The 18759-nt window shown below is 34.3% G+C and overlaps 1 protein-coding gene across 2 annotated transcripts; it reads right to left on the reverse strand.

Moving 5' to 3' along the window:
* Nucleotides 1-80: 80 nt before the first annotated feature.
* On the reverse strand, nt 81-16538 carry MYOT (myotilin). 2 transcript variants are annotated; one of them, XM_057734225.1, is made up of 10 exons: nt 16441-16538; nt 13291-13851; nt 9252-9402; nt 8279-8383; nt 5884-5930; nt 4806-4938; nt 3240-3447; nt 1538-1703; nt 931-1064; nt 81-704 (listed from the first exon to the last, which is right to left on the reverse strand). In XM_057734225.1, the coding sequence occupies exons 2-10, from the start codon at nt 13644-13646 to the stop codon at nt 532-534; spliced, it is 1473 nt and encodes a 490-aa protein (XP_057590208.1). In that variant the 5' UTR covers nt 13647-13851; nt 16441-16538; the 3' UTR covers nt 81-531. The 2 variants fall into 2 exon arrangements, with proteins under 2 accessions (XP_057590208.1, XP_057590200.1); XM_057734217.1 differs by having other exon boundaries at nt 5884-5933.
* Nucleotides 16539-18759: the final 2221 nt, after the last annotated feature.

The raw sequence follows: 18759 nt of genomic DNA on the forward strand, positions 1-18759 counted from the left end.
TTTTGCTGTGTGTCGTTTAATAGATGACAAACCAGAAGTTTTATTTTAAAGATCTAGGCTTTTGTGAAGAGGAAACAGTCTGTTTTAAATATTTGAAATTTTATTCTCTTTTGACATAAAACTAAGGAACAATCAGATAATCTATACCATGTTAGTATTCCTATCAGAGAAAACAGGTAAAACAGTATTTAGAAAGCAGTACCAGTAAATCTTATTATGCATTAGATGTGTTTAAAACATTGATATTCATTTATAACCTGTAGTTGTTAAATGTATATGACTTAAATATTAAAACCCCACATTATTTAAGGCCTTCATCTACAATTACAAATCCAGATTTTCTGTAGGCTTCACAAACCGGAGAGATGAACAGAATGTGCAAGAGTCAAAGAATAAATGTATTATAAATATATATTAGTTGTATTACCTAATTAAAGTCATAATCTGTTAATACAGCTAGGCATTTCAAAAATTTAATTGAATATATTGCTAATAGTGTGATTGTTGTGTTTTCCAATGTTGGTAGAATTATTAAAGTTCTTCACTTTCATAGAGTCCAGATTGAGCTGCCAGACGCTCAAACTCTCCTTCAGGGTTAAAAGCTTGTTTCACATTCAAACCTCTCCCGTTAAGTGCTAAATATTTGCTGAAAGTTGGTCGGACACGTAACTGCTTAGGAGCTGGAGGAGCTTGGTTTGGACGGGCTGAAAATAGATCAAATAAAAGTCAATTTAGAAAACTTGTTCTAAACAAATAGGTTGCACTAGGTAGTTGTTAATCAGACAGGGAAAGAAAAAAAATCAAAATTGATTATATATGGGGAGGATCCCTCAGAATTTATATTGTACTGGAATTTGTGTTTCTTATTAAATCTTTCCAGTTAAGTTCTTTGTAACTGTTGACATAGCACTATATAACAGGGTGACATACCTGTAACATCTAATCTCGTGTTACATGTGGTCACTCCAGCTTCATTAACTGCAGACACAGTATACCACCCAGCGTCTTTCTTGTTTACATCTTTTATCAATAAAGTAACTCTTCCAGAGTTATCATGATATAAACTGGAAAGAAAATTAAAAATTGAAAGTAAAGGAATTAATTTTCCTGTGAGAATTTATTTATGATGCCTCTGATCTATAGAATCAGACTAATAAGAAAAAATGCATTTGGAAATTCTGAGTCTGTAGCTAGTCATTGCCAAATAGCTATTGGTTTTTTTGAATTAAACATCCCCCCAATCTTGTTTGTATATTTCCTTAAGCGTTCTTCTTTTATTGTTAGTAAAAAAGTAAATCCTAGCCTGCTTTCTCCCTTAAATTTCTGATTAGTGGAATCTGGCTTAATGAGGCTTATTATATTTCTCTGTCTCTATTTTTTAAAATTGAAGTTTACAATATTGTGTTAGTTTCATCTATATATGTTTTTAAAATTAGACAAATTGAGGTCACAAATGCATGCCATTTATAATGCATTTCAAAGTATAACTGGATTCACCCAAGTACACTTTAGTTAAGTCTAGAAATACTTATCCTACCTTATTCGATCAGTGTTGAATTGTACCATTTCATTATTTCTTTTCCAGAAAAGCTTTGGTGGAGGTATAGCCGAGATTTGGCATTCTAGCTTCACTGAGTCTCCCTCAAAAACTTTTTTACTCTGTGGTTTGTAGATGAACATTGGTGCTCTTCTATGTTCTTTTGCTACATATTAATAAAAAATTCATGTATTTGAAATATTATAAAAATATTAAGTCAAACCAAAGTATTATGAAGTTTGTATGCTGATATAAAAGTTTAAAAGTACTAACAACAGGATTGGAAGCTTTATGTTTCAGCTTTAGTTAAGATAATATGCAATACTGCTGTATTTTGTATACTGTATATAGTTGTAAAACAGTAATGATGCGTCGAATTTATAATCATGTTTCATTTGAAGCATTTAAGTCATGTTGAGATCATCTCAACTATAGGGAGGCAGCCTTAGTGGTGGAAAGAGTACCAAAAACTTGGGTTCAAATTCTGTTTGTCCCACCAGCCATGCCACATTGGGGAACATTTTGTTTAGTTTCTCTGAGGCTAAATGTTATCTATTGTAAAATGATACCCAGGTAATAGTGACTGCTGTGCCCACCAAAGCACAAAATTATTGTGAGGATCAGTTGTGATAATGAATGAAGAAGCACTTTGTAAACTATAAAATAATTTACAAATGCCAATAATTATTATGTCTTTTCTTCAAATACCTGAGGGAAAAGAAGGACTGATACTATGATACTATAACACTAACTTTTCTGAAGGAGAAATGAGATTGGATGGATGTCTGCCAAAGTCTCTTTCAGCTCTAACATTACTGTATTTTTGGAGCTATTGGCACAGAAAGGATTTGCCCTAAGCTTAATCACTTGGATTTTGTGTGTGTGGTTTGTTTTTTTTTTAAATAAATTCCCAGATCATTAGTTTTTCCCTTAGTCTGAGGCCTCATTATATCATAGAATAATCTTAAAGATTTTTCATTCGTCTGAATAGAATACAAACTCAAGATTGCCCATCTTTTAACTTGATCAAGCTTTTACATACTAAACTGTGAATTATAGCAAAACATCAGTTATACAGTATATTGTGGCTTAAGTCATTGCTAATGTGATATATTTAAAGCACTTAAATTGTAATATTTTAAAACAGGACGTTAGTTTTATGAGAACTGCCCTACTAAAGACAAAATTGACGTCAGTTTTACCATACTTGTTTTCTAAAGCAAGTAAGCGTGTTTTTATTGTCATAATTAGAGACTAGTTTCCCGTGCAATTTTAAACTATGTGTGATTATAACAGTTCTGTGAAAATGTGAGTCAGGTTGATTATTTTAGACTGGAGACCAGATAAATGATTAGAACAAAAATTTTCATTTTAAGACCCTTTAAGCATATCTACAAATACTGTACATCTAGAAATGTATCTAGAATATACTACTTTCTTTGGTCTGTCTGAAATTTTACCTTTATTTCTCTTCCAGAAAAGCCTTGTGGTAGATCTGTCATTCTAGTTTCACTGAGTTTCCCTCAAGAATACCAGCCCCTGCCCCACTGTGGTATTTACATAAGAATTGATGTTCTGCTGGGTTGTATAGTATAGACATTAACCTTAAATATAAAGTCCTCGGGGTTTTTCTTTTTTAACACTTTCTTTTTTGATTCTACAAAATTTTAAGGAGCTCTCTAGGATCTCTTTGAAAGCTTACCCAGGACATCCAGCTGCACAGTAAAGGTGGCTTCTCCTGCTCTATTCTTGGCAACACATGCATAAGCCCCTGCATCTGAAGCTCTGACCACTTCAAAGATAAGTGAATGAAAACCCTTCTCAGACACTATCATTTTGTGAAAATCATCTGATTGAACTGGTCGTCCATTTAGATACCATGACACATCAGGAGCTGGTAGTCCACTCACCTAGAAATGAAAACACAAGGAGATGATAGAATTTTAAATTATAAATCACCAGAACCCATTTGTCCATTTATGAATTTTAACAATTCAGTATCTGAGTGGGTTTGTGATTGAAAATACAAGACAAGAGCTTAAAAGATATTTTCTTTCAATATTTTTTAACGAAATAGTAAAAATTATAACCCTTGAAATTAATATAGTATTTTCAGACTATCTCAAACCACATCTAGCTCTTTCATATACAACCTCAGGCTCCTTAAGATCTCTTAATTGCATATTAAGGACATTAATTTATTTTATATTGATCTCCACAAGGAATATGGAAGTCATATGGCTTTTCTGGCTAATGACAAGTGAGAATGATGTCCCAGAGGCACACATATATGAGACTTGCTGATATAATTAATAACCTTTCCAAAACTGAGTGTTCTTGAGCTGCAATTCTGATGTGTAAATGGCATTTTGTTAAGTGTTTTCGTATAAGACTTAGCAATTAAATCCGTACACTGACTTTCATTCATAAGGAATCTGGAAAACATTTTATAGGAAGAAGTTCTCCAAAATGAGGATAATAAAAACATAGGCCTTTCTAATAAGTTATTTTAGCCTGAAGCATTCTTGTAGGCCAAGAGAGAGCAGAGTGACTTGAATTTCTTTTCTTCTTTTTTTAAGAACTTTTATTGAGGGACTTCCCTGGCAGTCTAGCGGTTAAGACTTTGCCTTCCAGTGCAGGGGTTGTGGGTTCGATCCCTGGTCGGGGAGCTAGGATCCCACATGCCTCATGGCCAAAAAAAAAGAAGTTTTATTGAGATACAGTTAACATACAATAAACTGCATATATTTAGAGTGTACAATTTGGTATCCCAATCTCCCAATTCATCCCCCCCCCCAGTCATCCCCACTGAATTTCTTTCTTTTTTTTTATTTATTTATTTTATTTTATTTTATTTTTTTATTAATTTTATTTCCCGCTGAATTTCTTAAAGAGGCATTCTACTTTAGAAATCCTATTGTTATGAAAGCTTCACTTATATAGAGTATTAGGTGGTAGGCACTATTGTGAGTACCTTATACCTATTTACTCAGTTAATCCTCAGACAGCTTTATGAGGTAGGTATGTTTGTTATTCACAAAGAAAAGCATAGAGATGCTAAGTGACTTGTGTCAGGTTACACAGTTGGAAAGTGGCAGGGCCAGAATTCTGACCCAGGTAAATTTAGCTTCAGAATTTTGTGTTCTTACCTACTCTGCATACTGCTTGTCAAGCTGTATAGAAAGCTATGAAGAGAAGGAGGACATTTTTTAAAAACTTAGTATCCCATTGTTAATTTTTCTCCAGTATTTTTGAACTTTTCTCTTACTTTGAAGTCCATTCTGCAGAATCTTCCTTCTTCAATTGACATGTTCTCTGGCACTTGAATGAAACGAGGCGGGTAGAATTTCTCCTGGATTGCATCCTGATCATTCACATCTCCCCTTGAAGATGATCTACTTCTACAAAAATATTTTAATAATCACTATGTAGAAGAGTCGTCATTGCTCTCTTTCATGCAAATATAGTTTAGCCATCAAATTTGAAACCCTAGAGTCTATGCTGTTTGATCTGATAGTGTAGTAACAATGCAGAGAGGCTGCAGAGCTGTATTTAGCTGTGGCATATTTGATGACTATTAGAAATGGTAGCAATTTAGAAACATCTGGTAGAAATTATATATCTTTTTTTCAGTGCCAAGAATTGATGAAGAAACTGATCCATTAAAATGCAGAGTACCCCATGGACAATTCTAGTCACATGCAAAGATTGTATAATTAGAATTGGGTTTCCATTGTTATGAAAAAGTTGTTTAGCATGGAAATGTGGTCCTGGCTTCTTTGACCAAAACATTTAAAAAATTTCCTCTGAGATAGTTGTGATAATTAACAGATAAAAGTTTTTATTGTCATCTTTGATATTAGAAAATTCACATTTTTTTCTCTATTGGTTCCAAAGCAGTATAAACATTATTTTCTTTTTTTATAGCCATATTTTTTAATTGTAGTATAGTGAATTTATAATGTTATGGTAGGTTCAGGTGTACAACAAAGTGATTCAGTTATGTATATATAATATATAATATATAATATATAATATATAATATTTTAGGTTCTTTTTCAGATTCTTTTCCATTATAGGTTATTACAAGACATTGAAAATAGTTCCCTGTGCTATACAGTAGGTCCTTGTTGTTTATCTGTTTTATACATAGTAGTGTATATCTGTTAATCCCAAACTCCTAATTTATCCTCCCCCCACCAACCTGCTATCGCCTCTGGTCACATTGTTTTTTTATAAAAGGTGTGTAAGAAGCTTGAAGACTTTGTAAATATTACATTTTTTAGGCTGAAAACATTTTAGGTAGCAAAATATATACTTCTTTAAAATTAAAAAATTTTTTTTACCTTACTTGTGATGTAGGAACTTGCAGTCGTGCATGTTCTATATTGTGCTGCTTGAGATTAAAAAAAATGTTAATGTTAACATGCCATTGTTATCTTGAAATGAAGCAGAATTTAGTAGTTGTAGTTGAAAGGAACATTTCTTTTGTGGCTGTATTTGTACTGTCATGGATAGTTCTATATATTTAGCTGTTAAGTATTTAAAATACAGTGCACTAATCTTCTAATACTCTAGCAAGAAATCACTAGAATTAAGACTATTCAATAGATATGATTTATGAAAATTAACTAGACTTTGAATTGATGGTGGTTCATTTTTCAAATGACTATTTTATGACAAAGGATGATGAGTCCCCCTGGTGTATTTGAAATGGGAGCACATAGTACAGATTGTCCTTTGATAAAACAGGAATAGTCATGAAGTCACTTGTGTTGGCACTAGATACAGGGTATTATGCCTACTGCCATAAGTGGCACCAACAGCAGTAAACACATATTAGACTGGAAAATACTTTCCTTTTTAGCTCATGGCATGAAATCATGATGGAGACTCTGGAAGCTATGTGTAGAGCTATGAAAAGCCTTTGAAAAACAGCATTAATTACTTCCTGCTTAATAAGGATGTATTAATTTAAGCAACCATCTTTTAGAATTTATATCTGAGCACCAGAAAATGATTCATATTTGAGGGTAAAATCAGGAATTGATGAATTTATTGTAGAATTAATTGATTAAATATTTAGTGCCTATTTTGCATATTTCATTGTGCTTGGTATAGTGAGAGTTACAAAGAAGTAGAAAATATAGTGCTTACCCAAATATATGAAAAAACATCTGTATAGCAACATAGCAGATCAGTACAAATAATTTATTTGAGGATGAACTTTAATGTATTTTGTCACCCTAAAACAAAATTCTTACAACTGTAATAATCTTTGGCTAGGCTTGAGTTTCTCTAAGCAAAATGTCAAAAGAACAATCAATGAATTTTTTTGGTAAAAAATAAGAATAATCAACTTAAATTCATAATATCTAAGTTAAGTTTTTGACTTTTTCCTACAGTGGTTTGAACATGTGTGTATTCATATTCATAGGTGTGATATTTCAGTTATATGTAATTTGATGACATTTTGTATTACTTAAGTAGACTGTTTGAAGTGTACCAAAAAGTGTAAGATTTTTCTTTTCTGATTTCTTAATGTGTTTTGCTGCTGTCTCTTTTCTTGGTGCCATCACCTTCATTTTAAAGCTTTTAAAGAATGAATGAGAAAAATAATACATTCTTGTCCTTGAAATCATACACTGTGTATTTACAAAATAAACCATCATCAAAATAATGTTACTTTGAGTTATTTCTTCTAATAGAGATTGTATTTGTGTCTTATTCTTGCTGTAATTTCCTGTACCAGCTCCAGAGCCCAATACACAGTAGGTGCTTCCTATAAATTAGTTGAATAAATGAGTGTGTGAACTCTTCAGTAGCCAAAAGAGATTTAAGTTCTGTTTTCAGGTTCTAGTTACTTGCTGTGCTAGACCCTGCTCTATCCTTTTCAGTAGGTGTAGTAACATTTAACAGAAACAAAAATCTTATTTTCATCTTCCTAAACTGCAGAAGGTTAGAATTCTTAAATGCCTGGTTTGGCTCCCAGTTTCTTGTGGACTTTTTAGGAAGGAATGAGACGTAACTACAGAAGGAAGACAGAAAGAACAATAGAAGTTCTTTCTGCCTTTCCAGATGTACACTTCTCTTTGAGGTTAAGTTAACTTGTTAAAATGAAGTTGGTCAGAAACTAGCCTGTGGGATATTCACTTTATGTTCTCCATAAAGTTAATCCTTTTCTTGGAAAGAATGATTTTGTTAATCCTGGAGCCATTAATCATAAGGTTTTTGTTGTTTGTTTTGTTTTGTTTTTAATAAGAAGCATTTTAAAATATAGGAACATGACAAAAGGAATTGGATATTTCATCAGTACATGAGTTTATTTTAAAACACTGAAATAATAAACAGCTTATAAGAAAAGGTTATAATTACTTTGGTTTACAGTTTTAACTTCTGTCCTGTTAAAGATTTACAACGCATAAATTTTCTGTCCATGTAGAGGAGAGTCCTAGATCTAACTGACCCCTAAATGTCCAGATGAAAAGTGACACCATTAGCCTTCTGGTGTTTTGACTTCGTAATATTTCATATGCAGATATTAGACTCTCCAGAAAATGGGGTAAAATTAAAATTTTTTGTGTATATATTCAACGCATCATGGCTTCTTTTTATATCTGTGGAGCATGGAAGTAATTGACTTTTGCTTTAAATGCTACTTATAAGCATTTAGAAAAGCAGACATTTAAAAATCACACAAAAGAAAAGTGCTCCAGTTAGATAAAGATTATTTTAATTTACCTGTGCTGAATCTTGTGCCTCACTGTCATTTTGAGTTTGAAACACAGCAGCTGCATTCTGTGGTCCTAGCAATCTGCGAGCCATCTTCTCCTCATATGTTAGGCGCTTTAAAGAAATAAATCATAAATGAGGTAGTAATGAGATTTAATAAAAGGTTGTATAGCTTTACCTTAAATCCACCAAGAATTATACCAAGGAAGTATAGTTATGCCTATTGAATGGTAGATACTGTGTTTTTAAAAAAGCATTTTCTTTCATTCAAAGCATTTTCCTTTCATTCTGGTGCCACTTCAGTTGTAATATTCATCTCTTTTCTTTCTTCTAGGAAAGGCAAGCATAATCACCCTTAAATAAGTCTCTCTCCCCAATAAAGGGAAATTCTTTGTCTTCCTCCTTGTTCTGCATGTTCGCATTGGCTCTGTCTTTGAATATAGTACTGTATGTCCTCAGATTCAGATTCAGAAATAACTTTTAAGTGAACACTGTATATTTGATTTACTAACTTCTGATTAAGAGCAGTGCAACTCATATGTTAAATGTATTTGGATTAAAGGGATATAGTAGTACTGTTTCAGAGATCAGTGACTAATGTCCATAATAAGAATTATAGCTATTTTTCCATCAATAATATATACCAAAGTATATAAAGAAGTCAGGTTGACAGCATTTCCCATGTTATTTGGTTACCAGACATATTTTTATGGGAGGGTAATGCTTAAAACAAAATTTTAATTAAATTATTCAGATTGATTTTTTTTTCATTTACCTCGTTCTTTTACTACTGAACCCCTAGAGGGGATTTCATGCAGAGAAATATGGAATAGGATTCAAATATTCCCTTCTTTTAGATACTCCTATCCCCTGCTGATTATATGGACATAGATCTGTGAGACAGAAACAACTTTCGTATTGAGATTAGATTTTATAGTTTTATTGGCTTTTTTTTTAAATACAAAATAGACTTCTTGCTTACTTGGTTTCCATTATGAAGAAGGCTGTCCTTGCATTTTAACTTTCTCTCCAGATCTTGAATCAGAGCTTCTTTTGATCCTTGTATTTCATGGTCAGGAGTCCTTGGTGTGGGCTTAGCATTTACAGGTTGGCCAGCTGAGGGATGTTGATAGCTTTAAAAAGAAAAAAAGATTTTTTAAAAAGAAGATCTTTAAGATGTGGTATCAAAAATAGAATTGGCATCATTTTGTCAGCCAGCTTTAGGTAGATTGAATTTACCATTTAGTACTGCTGGTATTATTAAAACACCAAGTGCCCTGATAGCAGTGGAGATTTTATAAGAATGGTTACTAGCTGTTTTTTGTTTCTGTTTTTGTTTCTTTTTGTCTTGGCAAATGAAAATTAAGTAGCAGGAGGAGCAATTTAGATTAGACATAAGGAGAATGTCCTTCCTTGAAGATCTTCCCTAAAGAAGTGAGAGTAAGTCTGGTTACTGGCAGCTGGAGAGCTCTTTCAATATTCCAACTGAATTTCCTAAGTTTGATTTATGGGTGGATAGTAAGCAGTGATGTGCTAGAGCTGACTTGTATGGGCTTAAGAGAACTGATTTTTAGTGTCTCTTCCCAGCTCGCTGTGATCTCATGTTGAAAGTTTGAAATTGGTATCTTTATCAGGGAAATTGGTAAATACCACAGGTCATGGCTTCTTCCTCCAGAGCTGATTGTTAAACATTTGTCGGCATAACCACCAGCTATTTAATGAATATTCGCTTGCTTTGAATGGAGTCTACAGTTTACATTTTAATTTCCACTTCCTATTAATTTCATATTCTAGATAATCCAAGTGTGGCACTATATAACAGCTTGTACAGTAATAATAGTTTCTTCAACATTGCTTAAGTGATTTTTAGAGAAAGGGATGATTAGAGGAAGAAGGAGAAAGAAATGTAAACAGAAAAAAACGGGGTTTGGGGGGAAAAAAAGCAAATTTGAATGGCAGTTGAAGAGTTTGGTTTAAATCCTTATTTCAAATTGCAGTTCTGAATTTTCTTCTGAGATGTCCTTGCCCCCTCCCAGAGTTCCCCTGCTGATTCTGATAGAGGGCAGGGGTGGTATTTAGGGAGTCCTGTATTTTTAGACCTATTAGGTAGCTCACACTTCTCACAGTTTATTCAGATTTTACCTAGTTTGTTTATTTAGGGTTCTGCAGGTGCTAGCTTATAGCTATTTAATGTGGGAAAACTGGCCACTGCCCTTTTACTATTATCATAATAAATATTCTCCAGATATCCAGATAAGGCAGCCTTGGTCTGTTCTCTGACATATTCTTGTTCAAAAATTCTCAAGAAGCATTAAAAGAACTTGTAAGCTAAGTGGAAACATATTTCCTCTGAGTGGAGCCAGGGTTTTAATTTTTGCAGGCTTTGGGGACTTGGTTAGTAATTGCTAGACTGTAAATATACTGAGGAAGAAAAGAAAGATGTTTTATTACTCACCGTTGTATTATTTATATCTACTAACAAAGCCTGCAAAATAGTGAGGCAATACTCACTATCAGTTCAGTGAATGAGTACTGTTCATTGTATTCAAGATGCTGTGTGTTGAAAGTTGATTATAAATATTTTCCCTCCTTGTATTTCAGATCTTCAGGATTGATTGTCTGTATCTGATTTATTTGTTCAGTGAAGTAAATAGCCAAACCAAGTGTTTGTTTTGTTTTGTTTTAAGATTGAATTTCCAGGTCAAAGTGGTAAAATTTCTTCGATTTTATAGATCTACTAATTCTCCAACTGTATGAAGTTAGAGTAGCCTGTTTTTTTGTTTTTTTCCATCTGAAAAAAGTCACATGTGTTTGGTAAAGTGAATTAGCATTAAGTAATTCTTCTGTCAGACTCATAATATGATGTAATATACCTGAGAAGTCCTGAAGCGCTGTCAGAACCAAGCTTGAGAATCACTGATATATACGTAACCTCAGTCACTGTATTCACTGAATACCTGCATTATTATCAGTTTAAATGGTTTAAGTGTTAGGACTTGATATCTGTTCATAACTAGAAACTAGTATTATACTTGCACAGTGCTTTATAGGTTTTTTTTTCCCCTATCATCAATCACCTAAATCCTTACTTTTGTTACACGTCAGAGAACTCAGTCACCAAGCAGGTAAGGTAAACTTGCTCAATGTCACAGAGCAAGCTTTTTGAAAGGAATACTTAAAGAGTTCCCCTAAATTTCCAGTCTGTGGTTTGATCAACTGAATAAAACATTTGCTTAAGGGTTTCATAACCTAAATGAAGCCTCAGACTTCTCTAGGTCAGAATCCAAGGGATTATTTTAGAAGACAGGGCAAACTTAAGCTCATCATAACAATGAAGGAGTTGTGCACAAATGTTCAGAGGGCCAGAGCTTTCCACCCTGTGCAGCTGGACGCTGAATGGGTATCAAGTAGCTGTGGCAAGATTAGAAGAGTTATCTATGGTTGCTGAAAATGGAACAGCTAAAGCTGGATCTTTGATCTCTGGTTTGGGATCCTTATATGCTTTATTTCTTATCCTCTCCATTTGCCCCTTCCTTCCTCTCTTAGTTCTGTGCACAAAGCTAGGTACATGCTTGAGGCACACTAGTATTTATATGGTAGCTTTCTTTTCTGGGCAGGAATTTGGAATAGGATTAAAAAGTTTACTAAGAAAAATTTTATAGTCAGAAGAGGTTATTTTAGATTTAAACACGTTAATACAGGAAATTTGGAAATAATTGAAAAGTAGATGGAACTAAGAAAAATCTACAGTGTGTGATAATGAGTATAATGGGAATGGGGGTAGAAGAGAAAGAGGGCTCAATTCTTGAAAGCATCTTTCAAAATCATTAGGCCAAATGATTGGCCTGTGAGAATGTGTTTTTCGTAGGTCAAAAATTTTTAACTATCAGCCATTTCAAATGGTTCAACCTAATATCTTTAGGATTCTAACAAATGTTTTTGGCTTTCTTGGTTTTTATTTTTTAAAATGTTGAAAAGATTTCTTTGCAAGTTGAATTGCTGTGGTCAGTTCAACTAGGTTTCCAGAGTTATCTCCAACAATAGGAATCTCTAGAAAAATTAATCTCTAGAGAATACTGAGAGGAAATGGGCAAGAATTTCAGCAAACCTGTTGATAAGCCTATAACCAACAAAATATATTCCCTCACACAATTTTTCAGATGCCTCTGATTTAATTTTCTGGTGTTCTAGCCAGGAAAGCTGATAGCCCAAAGTTTGCATAAGCACAAAGTATTCAGTTCATGTTTTAAAAAAAGCACAACCACTGTGTCCTTCTTCATATCAGGTTCTCCTAGGACAGTTTTAGGGCTGTGGAAATAGTACATGCTTGCATAAGGCTGCAGGTATTCTTCTCTGTATTTAGATTTGTCCAACCAATTTGAACAAAGTGTGGTTTTAATTACGAAAGGAAACCTTAAGCTCGTGAGCCTTTATCTCTTCAATCCTTTCTTCTGATCATAGGGAAAATTCATATACTTTAGTATCTGAATCCCATATTTTCTTTTTAGCCAAGTGGATATTCAGGATCAGAGGGGAAAATGAATAGGAAGAACAGACTAAGACTGAGAAGAAACTTAATAGCCTCTGCTTATGTGAGAGGAAATCCTATCTGAAGAAGAGCAGACAGGTGTTCATCTCAGCTAAGCTCAGAACCAGAGCAATTAAATTTACAGCATGAGGAACTTAACTTAGAGCTGGGGAATAGTTCATTGTTCTTGGATGTGTTAGAAATCTTTTTTTTGAAGATGGAAAATATTAGGTAAGTAATTGTATTAGGTAATAGGTGGTTTGGGTTCAACTCAAACCACTGGAGAATGGGTCAAATGACTTATTGCCAGTACCCTGGTTCAAGATGTTCTAGGAGAAATATGGAATGAGACTCTGATGTCACATTGACTTTTTAGATAGTGAAGGGTGACGTACATAACCCATCCCCCTTTCTCCCCCAGATACAGTATACACGGTTCTCTCTGTCTGTCTGTGTGTGTGTCTCTCTATACATATTTTAAAATTTCACTTACTTGGAGTCCACAGTGGAAGGGATTTTACTTCTATTGTAATCAGGCTGTGATGGTAATATGGAGCTGAGGAAGCTGGCTGGGGACTGGTTATAAGTGGCTGTAACCTTTTGGCCTGGGTTGGAGCCAGTAAGTTGCTGAGGAGAAGCAGGGAAAGCAGAGGAGGACAGTGTGATGTGAGAGCTCACTGTTGAGGAAGCAGAAAATCTTTGCTCTGTGCTCTGGCGGGGCTGGATGATAATGGAAGACTGCTTGGTCTGGCTAGAGTAGCTGGAGGTTTCCGGTCCGGGAGGTTGCAGTCTGGAGCTGCATGGATTTTGGGATTGGATGAAGTGTTTTGGACGTTCGTAGTTAAACATGCTTAGCTGGTTTGTGGAAGTTGAAGGCCACTTATAATGATTTGCTCCTGGAGGGGTGGGGTCCTGAATCTGGTGCTGCAAGCCTGGAATTACAGAAGGTTGCTGTGAATCAGAAGCAACCTTGGTCTGCACCTCCTTGTTGAGATCCTGGGAATACTGTGCTCCTGGCTTTGATGGAGTGGCCTTCTCTTGAAGAATATTGTTCCTTCAAAAGAAGAAAATGCTTCAGTTACAGTATTTGCATAAAAAACAGTACTGTTTATTTAAGATCTTTAGGAGTTTATGTGCTTTTTTTTTTTTTTAAAGCTTATGTGCTTTCAAAGTCACATCAAGGTGGAACTTTCTTGGCTTCTACACTTCCTATTCTTTTATCTGTGGTCTTTGCACAAGTAACTTTCCCCTTGAGAACAAGCAAAAAGAATTCATTAGTGTTTGTTTGCCTCTGGGTGATTCTTAAAGCACACCCAGGGGCTTCAAGATGTAGGAAAAATTTGAGTTTGAGTTTGCCAAGTGGTTGTTTATGAAAAGAAAACCTCTGATGTTGCTCAGTGATATTTTTATGGTTTCATATTTACCTTTTGCCCAGAAGCTACAGTTTCATTAACCACAGAGAGTTAATGATTTAAAATTATTGTTAAATATATAATGTCAACTTCTATTTAGTCTGAATTCTTCCCCTTGCTCATCAAAACTGATGAACAGCTCTTCTGATACACCAGTTAATTCATGCCCTGGTGATCTGTGATGAATGACATGGTGAATCAAGGGGAGCAATGTGCTTCTTTTGTAAAGAACATTCTTTACTGTCTGTATTTGCTCCTTCGCCCTTTTACACTTTCACACAGTAGAGCAAATATCTGTACTTCACTGTTGTCAACCTTGAGTGGAGTTTGTTTTACCTTTTAATTCACTGCCTCTTTTTCTCCCTTTGATTCCCAATTGACCATAGTACCAAACTAGATGATTTTAAAGAGTGACTATTTGTGTGTCTCTGTGTATATATATGTTACTGACTGTATTCCAGAGCCCTTTGTAATTTTTTGTTATTTTTAGATTGTATTATCTAGTTCTTGGTCTCAATGGTATCTTAATTATTTAGTTTCACTTTAATTTTTACATGTTTAATATGTATTTTAGACTAATTTTGAAATTGTTTTAGTTCCTATGTTATTTTTTTCTTTTGAAATGGCAAACAGGATGTACAGAAGGAAGTAAGGCAACTGTGAAGCTAGCCTATATTTTCCCGAGAAAAGATGGGTGCCATTTCTCTTACTTAGCTCTGCATTGGCACTTCTGACTTCCGACAGTAATTCCACATTTTTCCTTTGATGAATCATTTGCCGCTGTAATCAAACTTAAAGAATTATATTTGCCTCTGATTTCTTCCATTAGTAAGGTAAATCTTGGCAGGACTATATGTAAACTTTGCACACAAAAACTAGCACCATAAATTGTTGTGATATTGATTCTGTCTTCATCCAAAATATCAAGTAATTTCAAAATGTATTTAGTTTGTTTCATATAATATAAACCAACACTGAAGTAATGATAAATCAAAACTTTTAACTAATAAAATTAACCAAGTTGTTTGTCACCATTGAAACATAGTCTTATAATTATTTAATTTCCTATCTTGAAGAAGTATTGTTTTTAATGGAAAATTTCTAAACCAAACAACTTGATCCTCAGGTTGTGCATGTAGTTTAGAGTTAAATTAAAATTAGCAGTTTTAGGAAAGAACAAAAATGCAACTAAACAGCCAAGAGAAAGATTCTATTGAAAAAGGCACTTAAAAAGTCATACGTCTTAATTTTGAGTTTATGAACACAAGCACATTCAACTAGAGTGCATTTTAGTAATTAACTATATTAGGCCTTTAAATTATTGGAGAAAAACATCCAGAAGGAGGCTTTAATGAGATACTCTAAAAAAAAAAAAAGACTATTTCAAGGCAAGTAGTTTTATACTTATGGGTTTATTTATTCCATTGCAGAACTGAATCCAGTGTTTGGTTTTAAATTCCTTTCTGGGCAGGTGAATAACTCAGATTAATTTCAGATAGCAAGGAATAAACTGTTTAACAAATAGCCAGTAGATAATTTCCAGAAAATTCCCTATTTTTCTTTACATATATTTTTAGAATATCAGCTATCTTGTATATTTTGGTATCAGCCTACATAGTTAACAATTACTATTATTTTTTAAAAATTCAATTAAAAATATGTTCTTTCAAAAGTTTCATTTTATTCATGTCTCAACAAAATTTTACACAGATGCTCACACAGGTAACTCTGAAAGGTTTTTCTTCATGTTTGTAGTTACTGTTCAACAATTCAGTTCTATAATGCCTTCTATTATATGACAGTATCATTTTATTCCAAATAATGTTAAATAATTTTCAAAGATTTTTGAATAACGTACTATTGTCTCCTATTTAGAAAAATCTTGACTCCCCCATCTCTAATATAGCACAGACTTGCACAAAAAACTGAGGATATTTTGAAGCTATAGGACATTACCACAATTACAATTAGATCAGGTGTCCCTTTTCAAAGAAAAATGATGATTTAAAAATAATGACACACAACTATCTTTCCTTCTACCCTTTCTGTAATGCCTTCCAATTTCAGTGGAATGAACAGGTCATATTCTTTTCAAATCTTTGTAAAATGCCATTATGATCTTGTGGCTTTTGAACTTTTTATCTGAAGATCACCTTTTACATATTGTGCTGATTTGGACAAAAAACATAAACAAAACCCCAAACTGAAGCAGGAACAAAGAAGAGACTTACCCGAGTTCCAGGGTGTGCCAGCTGGGTTTAACCTACTACTAAAGGGAAGGGAGAGATATCCACTTCCCTCACAGACTAATCTAGTGGCTCTGTGCTTAGTATTATAGCACCACTGACTTTTATCAGCTGCCAAACAGTGACATCTGATGTGCTTGCCTGTCCATCTACCTATGCTGGCGTGTCAAAGTAAGAGTCCACAATCTAAACAATATCTCAGATGTCTTAGCGATATTTAAGGAGTGGGATTACATGAGCTTCTCTTGCAAGCCTCTTTAGATGTGAACTTTGACTATGAGCTTTAGCAAGCTCACGTAGAGGGAAGAGCAGAGAATTGGGAAATGGGAAAAAGTATAAAGAAAACTCATTTTCTTTTTTGTGGTGGGGGCTTTGATCTTCCTTGTTGAAGAAAGGACTAAAAGGGAAATAGTATTCTAAGACTGACATTCTAACTACTAAGATTTCTCTAGAAATAAGACCAGTGATGGATGGGCTCCAAACTGATTTATATTGGATAGTTGTTCATCTGAAGACCTTTTTTTTTCTCTTGCCAAATGGGAGGGGGGATGGAGTGGGGTTCAAGCAGTTTGTTTCAAGAGAGGGAGTGTGTCTGGGCAAAGGCAGGAGAGCAGAATGATAGTGCTATGTCACTGGGAAGGTGGGGAAAGTGGAAAAATGCAATTTGGTTTTTTAGCAGGTTCTCTGAATCTGTATGGCATATGCCTCCTTGACCTTATACTTTTATTCTAAAAGAGTTTGAAACACTTAAGAAACTACCAAACAAACAGTCTTTGCAATTAGGGCTCTGTACTGTTAGCTCTTTTTATCTGCCTTATTCCTTATAGTTACAGTTTCCTTTCTCTTTTCACCAAGGAGACCATCTTAGCATTTAAGTTTCTATTTTTGTACAGGGAAGTAAATAATTACAGAGGAAGAAAGCTTCAGATCAACAAGAGGTGGTGAAGAGGGGTAGGTGGCATGAGGATTGGGCTGATCGAGTGGAATTATACTTATTTAGTGGCTTTAGCTTTGGTATGGTTTTATTGTTTAAAGCATGTCTATTTATTTCCCTCCTTCATGGTACTCCTCTTGATGTAGTTACGGTGTAAGTTAGGGTCCAACAAATAAATGTTTGAGCACATGTGAGCCATTTAAAATTCTTCACAGCTGACCATGTAGGTGTACCTTCCTTTGGTGTGCAGAGAAAGTTTGATAACTGCCACCTGGGCACATAGCCATTACTTAGTAGAAAAAACATACTAGACTTGAGTAGGCATTTGCTTACAAAGCCATATTTCAGGAATCACCCAAAATATTTCTCTACATCTGCTCACTGATATTTCAGATTCCATTAATAGAGACAAATCCTTTCAATCCAAATTAGAGAGACTTAAAATGTAAGTGCAAGTGACAGTAAAAATAACAAGAATAACCAACATGTATAGCATTTACTTTGAGTGAAGGCTGTATTCTAAGCACTTTAAATGGGGTATATGTGAATGATGCTTGGTTCTTCCCAAGAACAGGGTTCGATTGAGATATACCCTACCAGCCAAGTAGGGAAGATGCCCAGGATAAACCTAAATCCCCAGTTTTGCCTAGGGCAGATTCTAAATGTTCCACAGTTGAGGAAGAAATTTAGTTTTATTTACTTTTTATACTTTAAGGTTTGCCTCTTCTTTTCCCTAGACCTTTGTAAGATACTGCATTTGTTACAGTGTGGTAGCTCCATGGTACATCTAGGCTAAGGTTCTTGCTACAATTAGGGGATCAAGGGATGGTTTAGGAACGATAAGTAAGATCTCTTATAACACTGTTTTCAAAAGTTAAGGGTCTATATTCAGTAATTTACCATGAATCTGTTTTTCTACTTTTTAATATTTGGTTTGGTTTTTTGAGTGATGTTTTGTGTTTTCTCACAAGTATGGCTGTTTGAATGCCTTAGTTGCTTATTTGAGAAAAGTCATCCTAAAACTGAAAGAAATATTAGATGTCAGGTGGGTGAACCACGTTCCAGTCTGCCCACCAAAGACAGCTTTTTCCATTTCTATCTCTGAATTATCAGTAAGGGCCTGTGGTAAATCATTCTAATGCCTCACAAGATGTAGGTAACTTCCTACTATCTCACATGTTTACTACTGAAACATTTCTTGCTGCATGTCCAGGAAATTCCTTCTTGTCTCATCATCAGCGGAAGGGTAGCTGTTTAACTGTCACTCATTCATCTCTTGTTGTTTTTTAAAATGTGAAGTGTATATGTGATTGTAAAGATGGTTCTGTGAGCTGCTTCTAAAATCAGAGGTCAGATGTGTGTGATGAGGC

Source organism: Hippopotamus amphibius, chromosome 1 (assembly GCF_030028045.1).
Source record: "Hippopotamus amphibius kiboko isolate mHipAmp2 chromosome 1, mHipAmp2.hap2, whole genome shotgun sequence".
NCBI lineage: Eukaryota > Metazoa > Chordata > Mammalia > Artiodactyla > Hippopotamidae > Hippopotamus > Hippopotamus amphibius.